This window comes from Ursus arctos, unplaced genomic scaffold (assembly GCF_023065955.2).
Source record: "Ursus arctos isolate Adak ecotype North America unplaced genomic scaffold, UrsArc2.0 scaffold_5, whole genome shotgun sequence".
NCBI lineage: Eukaryota > Metazoa > Chordata > Mammalia > Carnivora > Ursidae > Ursus > Ursus arctos.
Genome location: NW_026623067.1, coordinates 78857955 through 78872045, shown reverse-complemented (window position 1 = coordinate 78872045; position 14091 = coordinate 78857955). Strand labels below are relative to the sequence as shown.

Here is a 14091-nt window from a genome sequence, read left to right as displayed (position 1 = left end):
AACTTTACCTTCTCTTAGCAATACTGTTTCAGATAGGACAGTTAATTTGATTCAAAATAAATTAGCCCACTTTCATTTAGAATTTTTTAAATTTGGTGTATATTATTCCCATGTATATTTGTATTTAGGAGTCTTGTTGATTGGTTTTGCTAGAGGTTTTTGTATTTTATTAGTATTTTTTTATAACTACCTTTTACTTTTATTGGTAAAATACTTTTAAATTCAAAAAATCAATTGTAAAATTCTCTAATGATTATTCACAATCACAGTTAGAAGAATTTAAAATTGAGCCTATTTATAATTCCTTACAGGATTTCTGCTTTTTGCTTTCCACAAGAGCTGGAGGCTTGGGAATTAATTTAGCCTCTGCTGACACTGTTGTTATATTTGATTCTGATTGGAATCCACAAAATGATCTTCAGGCACAGGCTAGAGCTCATCGAATTGGGCAGAAGAAACAGGTATTTTTTTTTTCTTCTATTTTTCTTTTAGATTCTTTTTTTCATGATCATCAGTGTTTGGAAGTGATTTTGGTTTATCTTCCTGGTCAAATCCTTGGAACACAGTCATGTTGCTCTTTAACAGGTAAAGTACTAAAGAACTCAGATTTACCAAAATCACCTGGAAGGTCTGGCAGACTTGAAGTAACTATGCCAAAATCGGATTATGTGCTCTCTTTTAATCATACATTCTGTTAACAGCTGTAGAGTACCAGTGTTTTTCACTCAAAACATAAACTTTAAAATACCTTTATTATTTTAAGTACTGAAAGAGATTTTGCTTAGTATATCGCTTGCTACCTTTTTGTTAACTTGTATTTTATCCATTTACCTATAAGATTCTTTATGCAAAAAAGCCTTTCTCATTTTATAGTTTTTGTACAGCTATCTGATACCGTTGTAATAGGCCTTGAGAAAAACCATCTGTCATCATTCTGATGCCTTGGTCCTTGTATTTTAATTCATTTACTTCTGTCTAGAATAGTGCTTCTCAAACTTCTGCAAAGCAGGAGATACAAACAAGTAGCACAGAAAGACTTAGCACATTTATATTACCTTTTTAAGATTTCATGTTTTCTACTGAAAAATATGTCCATAATTTTAAATTGAAAGAGTATTTTATCCAAATAATTCTCATAAAAGTCTCCTCAGAAATACATTATGCTTCTTTCTGTAATTTTTTATACTCTGAAACAACATTGCATACCCCTAAGTGAAAGCTTGTATTTACAGTAGTGGTTCTTCACATCATCAGACCTAGTGACCCCTTTTTACAACAGCTGTTTTTAGCACCCCCTTTTCCTGGAATTGGATACATGAATTTGAAAATAATTTGAATGCCCTAATAGCAATTTAGGTAAAACAAAACAAAATAAAACTCTATTTATTTATTTATTTTTTAAATAAAACTCTTTTTAAAAAATACATGTTTTAATAGATAGGACTACACTACGATATAAAGAATTTAGAGTTGAGAAAATAAGAGCAGGACTCATTCTGCATAGGAGGCACAAAGGAAGCAAAGATCGGGGTATATTGGTGTGTAAGAGAATAGAAATTAGTATTAAAATTAGATAATAACACTTACTTGCACATTATAAAGGGAGGCAAACTTGAAGTAGGGATAATAACATGCCAAGATAAATTATAGACCGTCAGGAGATGGTGAGGAAGTAAGATAATCTCACAGGTGAGCTGGGCCTAATGTATATGTGAATAGTCAAAATAGCCCTGTTTTATGAATGAGATGGGGAATAGTGGTTAGTGCACTAAACCGATAACTCCCATACTGAAATCCGCAACACATGGCTGGACTCCTATTCCATTTATACTACTTAAATACTACTTATAGGCCACCACATTTTCTAAATAGGGGATAGAAAATAGAGGATACATTAGAAGAACCAGTTAGATAAAATACTATAGAAAGTTGCGTGGTAGACCTCTGGGAAGAATTATCTGAGGAAGATCATAAAATAATTGTAACACAGATTTCTTACTATTATGTTACAATACTTTTAAGAAATAAATTGATATAAATATTACTGTATTTTAAAATATAATTATTTAATAAATTATCACTTAATACATTTAAAATATATAAATATGAATACATATTTTTATTAATGATTATTGAGATATATTCTCTATTATTTCATTATTGGTGTATTATAGTAAGATTCCTATGCTTCCTGTACCTGGCTGTTTTTTGTTTGTTCTTTAAGGTTTTATTTAAATTTTAGTTAACATACAGTGTATTATTAGTTTCAGGTGAGCATTATAGTGCTTCAAGTCTTCCATACAACACTTGGTACTCATCACAACAGGTGCCCTCCTTAATCTCCATCACCTATTTAACCCCCCCCAACTTCCCCAAGGAAACCATCAGTTCTCTGTTGTTAAGAGTCTGTTTCTTGGTTTGCTTCTCTTTTTCCCCATGATCATTTTAGTTTTTTCAAATTCCACATATGTGTGAAATCATGCCCATACCTGAGGTTTTACTAATATTTGGTTCTAAATCTGACACAAGGTATTTCATATCTCATATTAAATATTTACATGACAACAACTACAAAATGAGTATAGATGAGTAATACAGATGCATTTTATTGGTGACACCAGTACTGCACACATTTGGAAATAACTTAGAGATCTAAATAAAAGGATATCCAGTTATATACTGGTTTATGCAGTAGTTATAATGCTGAAAAAAACTAATGTATTATAACTTCATTAGAACTCTTCTTGTTTACCTTAAAATGGAGTTCAAATTTAAACTCAAAATAATTTTAAAAGTTTTTAAAAATCATTTTTAAGACTTGAAAGACTCAGGATACTTTTTCTTTGTGCCTGAATGTCCAGTTTAACGCAGAATGTCTAGTGTCCCAAGTCCCAGTGCTCTTAAGTACTGGTAAGCCCACCTAATGATTTCAAAGACTATAAAAATGCTCCCATAGATTTTCAAAATATCTCTGTATAGTGGTACTATTTGATATAGAACTGCTGACCTTGAGAAATAGGGCAAAATTTCTACACATCAATTTTTGTCTGTTTTGGAAAGCTTTGTCTTGTGGCAGGATTTCATCATTAACCTGGGGAATGGTTCACAGAATTTTGGATTATGTGGAATATGAAACATTAATCAGAATTAATGGAACTGGTGTAAGTTGTCATATATTTACCACTTTTTCCCACTTTTTTCTCAGCTAAAAGGTAATTTAAAAATTACTGTCGTTGCTTTTAAAAAAGAAAAATAAGCAAATAAAAATCTTCTAACCAAAATGTAAGAAAGACACAACCTCAAAATAATCTTTAAACTGAAGAAATTTAGCTTTTATATATATTGGTATATATTTTTTAATTTTTATTTTGACCAGTGAGAATTTCATGTAGGATGAGCTTCCCTCTATGTGCAGTATTTGGGTGTTTCAGATTAGCAAAATCAATCCCTTTTAATACATTTTATGTTTCATCATGTGTATCTACAGGTGAATATTTATCGTCTAGTTACGAAGGGATCAGTTGAAGAGGATATACTTGAAAGGGCCAAAAAGAAGATGGTTTTAGATCACCTTGTGATTCAGAGAATGGACACAACTGGGAAGACAGTACTACATACAGGTTCTGCCCCCTCAAGGTAGTTACTTTATTTATTTATTTTGAAAGATTTTTTTCATTTGGGAGAGAGAGAACATGACCCATGGGTAGGGGGAGAAGAGCAGAGGGAGAGGGAGAAGCTGACTTCTGCTGAGCAGAGAGCCTGATGACATGGGGTTCTATCCCAGAACCCTGAGATCATGACCTTAGCCAAAGGCAGATGCTTAACCAACTGAGCCACCCAGGCGCCCTGGTAGTTACTTTAATATTAAAAAAAAAAAAAAAGTCATTTAGAATCATTCTACACTCATTTTCCTGAAATGTTATATGCTATAAGCAGATCTTTGAGGTATCATATTTAGTATTGTAATTTTTTAATTTTTTAAAGCACTAGAGTAATTTTTAGTCAAAAGCATACATTCAGGGGCGCCTGGGTGGCGCAGTCGTTAATCGTCTGCCTTTGGCTCAGGGCGTGATCCCAGCGTTCTGGGATCGAGCCCCACATCAGGCTCTTCTGGTAGGAGCCTCCTTCTTCCTCTCCCACTCCCCTTGCTTGTGTTCCCTCTCTCGCTGGCTGTCTCTCTATGTCAAATTAATAAAAATAAAATCTTTAAAAAAAAAAAAAGCATACATTCAGTACTGATTTTACCACTCAAGTTTTATAAATCTTGGGAGAAATTCCTTTAACTGACAAGTTTCAAGTTCTTAACAGTGAACTTATAATACTTCACCTAACTCTGTCATATAACTTATATAAAGTTGACTATATCAATAATGTATAAAAGTGCAATGTAAATATTAAATTGTTAACTGTTAGTATTAAGCATTTTTATTTGTTTTTCTTGACCCAGTTCTACTCCTTTCAATAAAGAAGAATTGTCAGCCATTTTAAAGTTTGGCGCTGAGGAACTTTTTAAGGAACCTGAAGGAGAAGAACAAGAGCCCCAGGTAAAAAAACTTGCCTCAAATGTCTTCTTTAAACTTAAAAGTATAAGGTATATTTACTTCAAAATATATGAAAGTATACTTAAGGATTTCTTTCTAATTACAGGAAATGGATATAGATGAAATCTTGAAGAGGGCTGAAACTCATGAAAATGAACCAGGCCCTTTAACTGTAGGAGATGAATTGCTTTCCCAATTCAAGGTAGATTTTTCTTTCTTTTTAATTTTTCCTTCAAATTATCTAAATTGAGAGGGAGTGATTTTTTTTTTTGTCATTTCATGTTAATCTCTTTAAGCACAATGAGCATGATAATTTCTTAACATTTTTGTCTTAAAATTTGTTACGGTGTATGAAAATTTTTCTCCCTTATTATGACAAACCAGTAGCAACTTGTTTTGAAAAGGACCAAATCATTTGTGAATAGGTACATTTAGTGGAATGAGGAGGGCTGTTATTCTAATTAACATCTAAAGAAGCGCTTGGCAAATAGTACATCCTCAAATATTTGGGTAAATGAATGAACATGATCTCTTAGGACATTTCTATGGCAGAAGACTTTTAGCTAATGTTTGTTGGAGCAGTTTTTGACATTAGATTAAGTTAAGCATTATCACACCTAAGAAAACTCAAGTTAATCAGTCCATGTAAGCAATGAGCTCCTGTTAGTACTTATAAATATCCCTGGTTTGGTGAGGGCTAAAAGGTTGCAAGGAGTCCTAAAGCAACGTAACCTCATAGAGTAATTTGTATGCCAGTTGTTTAGTATAAAGAGGTAGGCTCCTCTATAGCCATTTTCCACGAACTGAGGTTTTAAGGAGAGCAGTTCAGTTTGTGTCATTTGTTCATTCAACAAGTATTTATTGAGCACCTGATGTGTGCCATGCACGGGGACACAGCAGTGAATAAAAACATTTATGATTTTCGTGGATCACTCTGGCTGCAATGTGGATATATACTGTAATGGAGCAAGAATTAAAAGCGGGGAGATTAGTTAGTGGACTGTTTCTTTAATCTTGAGGAGAAGTAAAGGTTTCTGGAACCGATACTTATTCTGGGTATGGTCTGATTAACTCTACATTATTATACTATTTGTTTTTAACTTGACTAATTGGAAGTTTGAAAAAATGTCACTGATAAGCTAAGTAAAGTAAATACAGATTACTTTTATACCACTGAGTTAATACTCCTATCTTGCTGGCTTTAGGGCTTTCATCACATTTAAAAAAATAGACACGGGGCACCTGGATGGCTGTCGGTTAAGCATCCAACTCTTGGTTTCCGTTTAGGTCCTGATCTCATGGGTCCTGGGATCGAGCCCCATGTAAGGCCCTGCACTCAGTAGGGAGTCGGCTTGAAGATTCTCTCCCTCTGCCCGCTCCATGCACGCACGCTTGCACTCTCTCAAATAAATAAATCTTTAAAATAAAAAAAACAAAGATACGAGAGAATGAACACTATTTGCAGTGTCATTTCTTTTTTTTTTGAAGATTTTATTTATTTATTTGACAGAGATAGACACAGCCAGTGAGAGAGGGAACACAAGCAGGGGGAGTGGGAGAGGAAGAAGCAGGCTCATAACGGCGGAGCCTGATGTGGGACTCGATCCCAGAACGCTGGGATCATGCCCTGAGCTGAAGGCAGACGCTTAACCGCTGTGCCACCCAGGCGCCCCTGCAGTGTCATTTCTTAACACAGGATAAGCATAGGTTTTTTTTCATTCAGTTTTTTTAAGTTTTAATGTGCCACTGTTGGCAGTTAGCTTTAACGAATCCTTTCTGTATACCAGAGTCTTCATAGTTCCTTAAATGTATTATCTTATTTAATCTTGATAAACGTTAGTGAGCTCTTTCTATCCCTTTTTTTAAAGATAAAGAAACTAGGAACCTAAGTAAGGTTATCTGTGGACCTAGAGTTCTTTATGTCTTGTTAGTAACTCTTTGTACTACTTTTTATGATCATAAAAATAAGAATATTGGTTTGTTCTACAGCACTTTGTAGTTAATGGACTGGTGTGGTATTTTCTGCAGAAGATGATTAGCATGTTACTATAAGTTATTTTGTTCTCCCAGCTAATTTTGTTGAGCAGCAGGACAAAAGAGGGTTATTCTTAGAAGTCTTTTGGTTTATTCTACTTTGACCTAATAATAAATAATAAAGAACTAATAAAGAACTTAAATAGCTTAGCAGTCATTTTTGGTTTCATCCATAGTCATATTCATTATCCTGAGGATGTTTTAAGTTTTATTGTCTTATTATGGTATGTCACTTCCTCTCCCCTAAAGTACAAAATGTAGTTTAAAGATGAGGTTTTCTTTAATGCTTATTCTGTTAAAATTCTGGAATTTAAGGTTGCCAACTTTTCAAATATGGATGAGGATGACATTGAGTTGGAACCAGAAAGAAATTCAAAGAATTGGGAAGAAATAATTCCAGAAGATCAAAGAAGACGATTAGAAGAGGAAGAAAGACAAAAGGAACTTGAAGAAATTTATATGCTCCCAAGAATGAGAAACTGTGCAAAACAGGTGACCTTTTAAAATTTAAAAGATTATGTCTGTTGTTGTGAGGGTATTCATACCTGGACTCATCTGGTTTTGTTTATAAAGCGTACTGGCCCATAGTTTTCTTTTATAGTGTTTTCATCTGATTTAATAATTCTTGCCTCTTAAAATAAGTTGGAAAGTGTTCACCCCTCCTCTGCTTTTGAGAAGAGTTTGTATAGAATTGGTATTCTTCATTAAATGTTTGGCACTGTTTGTCAGGGAAACCATCTAGGCTTGGAGTTTTCTTTGTTAGAATATTTAAGTCTAATTTCCTTTATAAATATAGAACGATTCAGAATATTCCTTTTTTGAGTGAGTTTGATAGTTTGTTTCTTTCAAGGAATTTGTCCATTTATGTCTAAGTTGTTGAATTTTTATAGGCATAAAGTTACTCATAATATCTCCCCAAAAATCATCCATTTATTTTTCTGTTTCAAATTCATTGATTTCTGCTCTTTATTATCTTTTTGGCTTTGCTTTAACTTCCTCCCCTTTTTTTAGTGTCTTAAGATGTATTCTTAAGACAATTTAATCAAGACCTTTCTTTTATAATACTATCAGCGTTTAATGCTACAAGCTTCCCTCTAAGCACTGCCTTTTTTGAATCTTATAAATTTTGATACCTGTCGTGTTTTCATTTTCATTCATTCAGAGTATTTTCTAATTTGCCTTATGACGTACTCTTTGGCCCGTAGGTATTTTTTGTTGGTTTGTTTTTGTTCTTTTTTGTTGTTATGAAATATGTTTAATTTCCAAATACTTGGGAGATATTCTGATTATCTTTGTTATTGATTTCTAGTTTAATTCGGTCATCATCAGCATGCCTTGTATGATGTGAATTTTTAAAAATCTATTGCTGTTTATTTTATGGCCCAAATGAAGAAAATAGGAGATTTTTAAATAATGGTAAGAGGGCCATGCCAGGCTACATCAGATCCTGCAACAAAAGGAAAGAAACTTCAATACTAGTTTTTTTTTGTTTGAATTAGCTTTTGTTTTTTAGAATATTGCATTGCAAGAATATTTGTCTTGATTACTGAGCTTTTTTGGTGCCTCTTAAATTTTGAGTCTGAGGCAAATAAGGGAATTGCTTAGTCGTTGTTCTGCTATCCTTTCCCCAGGGGTAGAGTGTTTTGTTTTCTTTTTCTTTTCCTACAACTATATTGTGTCTTCTCCCATCACTGTGGTGTGGTGCACTGTGGTGCGGTGTGGTGCCCTCAGTGCATTAAGAAAACTGCTCCCTTTCTCCAGGCCATCATCTGGAACGAAAGTTTTTTTCTGATCTTCTGCCCAGTCTTACTCATGAGCACCTGTTCAGAGTTTTGAGGAGTGTCGCAGAGGGGTGCAGGTTCTGTTCTCCATCCCTTCTGTTTCCAGGGACCCTGTACTCTCATAGTCACCCAAACGAAGCCCTTAGCAAATTTTAGCTAACTTTTTTTTGCCTGCTTATTTGTTATTTGGTGTCTACAACTCATGCTTTTCACAGGTGAGCCAGTGTTCAAGTTCCATATTACAAGCTCTGCTGTATTTCCTTATACTTTAGACTATTAGATTGCCTTGTGATTTTGACATGTGTAAGAGAAGTTAGGATTTTGTAGATGAGATTTGTTGGGGTTGGGACATCCTATCAATAGGCAGAAATGGAGCCAAATAATGTGTTTGGTCTGAAAGTGACCATGTATGTAGTTTCTTGTTAGTGTTTATTTCTGCCAACCCCATAATGATTTCCTTTCATAGTACGCGGGAAAGGCAGCATTATATTACTTCTTGTGAAGGGATGAGAGGAGGTTACAATGAGTAAGAACTGAATACTGTCTTTGACTTTCGTTTCAGCATATTAGGGGTTCAGAAAATGCACTTTGACTTTGGAAAAATTCCAGAGACTTATAGAAAATATGTTTTGATATTTCTGTTAAATAATGGGTGTTATAAATAAATATTGTTGCTTTAATTCTCATTTAAAATAATTTACTGTTGAGGTTGTTTAATTCTATGTTTATGCTGTTTGATTAATTGCTTGTTAATAATTTTTCTCATTTTTACAAAAGGACAATTTTGGGGGCACCTAGGTGGCTCAGTTGGTTAAGTGTCCGACTCTTGGTTTCTGCTTAAGTCATGATCTCAGGGATCGTGAAATCCAGCATCAGGCCCTGTGCTCAGCGGAGAATCTGCTGGAGATTCTCTTTCTCCCTCTCCCTCTGCCTCTCCCCTCCTCACAAACGTGCATTCCTTCTCTAAGTAAATCTTTAAAAAAAGACAATTTTGTGTTTTCCTTCTGATTTATAAGAATGTTTTTAAAAATGTTAGGGCCGTTAATAACTCTGTCATTAACCTGCTATGTTTTTCTATGTTTTGTTTGCTTTTTAATATTATTTATGGAAAGTTTTTTGATAGACATTTGAATTTGTTAATTTTCTCAATCTTTTCTTTTGGAATGTTTTCTTTGCACTTAACAGTTAGAAGCCTTCGTTAGTCTAAGGTTGGATAAATTTTTGTTTTCCAATTCCAGATTAGTTTTAATGGAAGTGAAGGGAGGCGCAGTAGAAGTAGGAGATATTCTGGATCTGATAGTGACTCGATCTCAGAAAGGAAAAGGCCAAAGAAACGTGGAAGACCACGGACTATTCCTCGAGAGAATATCAAAGGATTTAGTGACGCAGAAATTCGGCGGTAAGATGACATAAGACTATTTTTCTTCAACTTGATTTTATTAGAAGGTGAAATTAAAATATACAAATCCCATAATTTTCAAAGATTAAAATAAAAGTTTTAGAGGAGGCAAATATATAATAATTGTGTAGGGATTGGATGGTTCTGCTTTTGGGTCTTCATTATAGCTATGAAAAATAAAGTTTGGTATCTAATCTCTGCATGTTATTTATTGTTAGTCTACTTAGACTGCTAAATTTTTTTGGTTTTATTAATGTGGTTCAGAATAGTGGCCCTTTTGAATAATGAATGTATATTTTAGTACATTAGATTTATTTATTAAAATTTCTCCCTACATTAATGACTCCCAAGATTACTATTTTTATGTAGGAATACGTTAGTTCCATATTTTTGTAGTTTTTTAATACTGAGGAGATTTGCTTTTTGAAAGTAACATTGATAAAGCATTTCTGGTATGTCCAAGTAGGAATTGAGGTAAGATAGCCATGTAGGATAAATCATAGTTTTCTTTCAAAATATGTTTGTTTCTTTATACACATTTATATATAAGGGGAATGGGATAACAGCCTACTTTTGTTTATGTAATATTTTTGCTTATGAAATTTGTAAAAAGGTTTGCTCATTGTTATATTTTGAGAGTTTGTTGTTTTTTTCAAGCCATTGTAACTCTTTTCTTTTAAATCATAGACCTGACCGATAAAGTTCTTCCTCATTCTTTCTGCCAGAAAACTAAATATATTGTTAGATTTTATTAAGGGTACTTTTATGACCACCTGATTTGCTGGACTTTCTGTCTTTAGTTGAAGAACATTTCAGCTTCTGCTTTTCCTGGATATTTTCCCTCATCCATCAACCACTTGGATAGCTTTGTTCTTAAGTAAATTTTTATTTTCCATTGTTGGTATTATACCATACATCTGAAATAAAGCTATTATTCAGTGAACTTTATTGGTACTTGGAATGTGAGGAGGTGTAGTATGATTGATTGATAATTCTGGACACACTTCCTGTGGTAGCCTTGAACTTGTCTTGTGAAAATAATAAAGTAATTTCTCAAATAAAATTTAGCTTCTATTGTTTTATTTATATTGGTTTCTAAACATCATCCTGGGTATTAAAATATGTCTTGTCTTACTTGGTATATCTTAATGTTTTAACATTTTTGTCGTTAGCATGGTTTATTCATTTGTGTTAGTAGTAAGAGTGCCTTGAATTGATTTTTGCACTAACAACTGTTTTCTTATCTATATATTTATAAATCTATTTTTTAATAAAGAGTGAAGCCCACATTTAAACCAAATAATTATTTTCTGTTAGGTTTATCAAGAGTTACAAGAAATTTGGTGGCCCTCTGGAAAGGTAAATAACGTTTGTCATTCTCATGGAATTACAGAATGTATGTTACATGCTGGCAGCTTTATATATATATATACTGCTATTGGGTTTAGCTACTTTGTTAAATTTGCTTTAAAAATCATTTACAGAGTCTGTAGAAAGCAAATTTCAAGTAGATTTTTTAAAAAGTTTTCATATTCTTAATTCTTTCTAGACCCTCAAATTTTATCTACAAATGAAGTTTTCTATAAGATACATATGTCTGTAAAATACTCAGCATTTTTACAGTTGTACTTTTCGAAGGCTTTTATCCCATCTTTTTCTTTTTTTTTTTATCCCATCTTTTTCATCACAAACTCATAAATAGCAGATTTATCCTTTAGAGAAGGTGAGTTGCTAGCTTAGTCTTTTGACTTAAAGACCAGTTCTGTTTTCCCTTACTAGGGAAATTTTCTTAAGTTTCCCTAATTATAGTTCTTTTTATATGAACTATTAAAATTCGGATTATCAGGACAGGTGTGTGTGTGTGTGTGTGTGTGTGTGTGTGTGTGTGTGTGTGTTAAGTTAATGGTTAATCTCAGTAATTGTTGGTGATTTGAATATTCTTTGTCCTTTGTTGCGGCAAGCCCAATGTCTGAATATACAGTGGCAAAGACTCAGATTGGCTCAATTCTATTTTTGCTCTCTGAAACTCTCTTAAAGATATTTTCTGTTTTATTTTGAATATTTAGAGTTACTGTACTGTATTTATCGAAAAAAATCCACATGTAACTGGACCTGTCCAGTTCAAACCTGTGTTCAAGAGTCATCTATATTACAATGCTTAACCACTTTAGAATTTAAGATTTGATCGGGTTATGAAAAGCTTTTATAGAATTATTACAAAATCTTCAAGTTGGAATATACCATTTTTTTCTATAAAATTGGTTAACTTTATTATTCTTGAATATATAAATGAATTATTTTCCCTGCCAAATTTTTTAACATTTTTTAAACTCCTTTTTTTTTTATGTATCTTGTGGCAGCTATGTGAACTAGACTTTGTAGGGTATGTAGAGTGACTTTTGTAGAGCTTGAGGTAGAGTGAAACTTACTCTGTCTTAAATGGCACCACTTTATTCTGCATATTTACCTGATAATTGTATTATTTCATTAACAGATTAGATGCAATTGCTCGGGATGCTGAATTAGTTGATAAGTCAGAGACAGACCTCAGACGACTAGGAGAATTGGTGCATAATGGTTGCATTAAAGCTTTAAAAGATAATTCTTCAGGAACAGAACGAACAGGTAATATTAAAGCAAGAGTGATTTAAAGAGAGGTAAATGGAAGTTTCAGATAATGCTTTTATTGAGTTAGGAGGGTATTGTATCATAGCTACCTATTCATCACTCTTAAAAGACAGTTTAAAAAACAAAGCAGGACCATTCCTGGGTAACAGAATTGTTTTCTTGAAAGCAGTAGAGTCTTTCTGTCTGGTATATTCTAGCTAGTTGGTAACATCAGAAGTTACTGTATTTTTAAGTATCGATGGCTGGGAAAAGATAGTTTACTTATGTGATACTGGCTTTGGGCATAGTTACTTTGTTATGCTTATTTTGTAATTTATCTACCTAAATGAAAATATTTAGTAGTTAAGATTTAGTAATAAGGTATACTGAAAAAATTAACGCTAGAACACTCATTTAGAAGGTGACAGGATTGGGGTGCCTGGGTGGCACAGCGGTTAAGCGTCTGCCTTCGGCTCAGAGCGTGATCCCGGCGTTAGGGATCTAGCCCCACATCAGGCTCCTCCGCTATGAGCCTGCTTCTTCCTCTCCCACTCCCCCTGCTTGTGTTCCCTCTCTTGCTGGCTCTCTCTCTCTGTCGAATAAATAGATAAAATCTTTAAAAAAAAAAAAAAAAGGTGACAGGATTAATAGATGTATCTTGTGCAATTAAGAAAACAATTATGGAAATGCTTTCTGTGAAATGCTTTCTGTGAATCCACATCTGCTATATTATAATCTCTATAGTCCGTACTGAAAAACCTTGTAGTGAAATTTAAGGTTCACCAGCAAGTGCTACCCCCCCAATAATATAAACAGGTAATACTTACGAATATAGCTAACCAAGTAATGCTTATTAATACAAGTAATAGCATATCTTGCTTTGTATTTTGTAGAATTGTGTATTTCATTTTTTTTTTATGTCTTGAAAAAAATTAAGGTGGTAGACTTGGAAAAGTGAAAGGTCCAACATTCCGAATATCAGGAGTACAGGTGAATGCCAAGCTTGTCATCTCCCATGAAGAAGAATTAATACCATTGCACAAATCCATTCCTTCAGATCCAGAAGAAAGAAAGCAGTGAGTTGTTTACTTTATCCATTGTAAATTATTTGTTGTTATTCAGTAATTTGGATATGTATGTACGTAATAAAAATGTCTTTTGTGTCATTGGCTAGTGTGAAATGTTTCTAAAAATAAAATAGGGTATGGTATCTTGAAGTTCCAATAACTCAAATATGTTCTTCAAAATTAATTTTTAATATGACAGTTATAAACTTGACAGTGGTTATTAACTTTAATACAGGTATACTATCCCATGCCACACAAAGGCAGCTCATTTTGATATAGACTGGGGCAAAGAAGATGATTCCAATTTGTTAATTGGTATCTACGAATATGGATATGGAAGCTGGGAAATGATTAAAATGGATCCTGACCTCAGTTTAACACACAAGGTATTAAATATTTCTTGCTTCTGTTGACTACTGATGTTGAACTAGATTTTTGCTTTTAAATTATGTTAAAACTCGATTGATAGGAAACCAAGGCTCTAACTAGCTGTATGACCTTGGCTTCTTGGTTTTCATGAAGGGGTTGAATTTAAATGATCTCTGAGATTTTACTGTACCTCTGAAATTATATTTTTATTATTAAGGCGTAAGTGTATTTTTCTTCATATTACTACATTTAAAGTAAAGTTCTCATTCTGTCATATTATTCAAGAGCAAAAT

General features: G+C 33.3%; 1 protein-coding gene across 2 annotated transcripts in view; it reads left to right on the top strand.

Moving 5' to 3' along the window:
- CHD1 (chromodomain helicase DNA binding protein 1) overlaps positions 1-14091 on the top strand; it is a 72760-nt gene that overhangs the window by 41939 nt on the left and 16730 nt on the right. For both annotated transcript variants that reach the window (XM_026498565.4, XM_026498564.4), the window contains exons 19-28: positions 312-461; positions 3488-3636; positions 4448-4544; positions 4648-4743; positions 6891-7067; positions 9595-9755; positions 11073-11114; positions 12250-12380; positions 13300-13438; positions 13665-13815. In XM_026498565.4, coding sequence (XP_026354350.2) covers positions 312-461; positions 3488-3636; positions 4448-4544; positions 4648-4743; positions 6891-7067; positions 9595-9755; positions 11073-11114; positions 12250-12380; positions 13300-13438; positions 13665-13815 — 1293 coding nt within the window. The remainder of the gene's footprint in view (positions 1-311; positions 462-3487; positions 3637-4447; positions 4545-4647; positions 4744-6890; positions 7068-9594; positions 9756-11072; positions 11115-12249; positions 12381-13299; positions 13439-13664; positions 13816-14091) is intronic.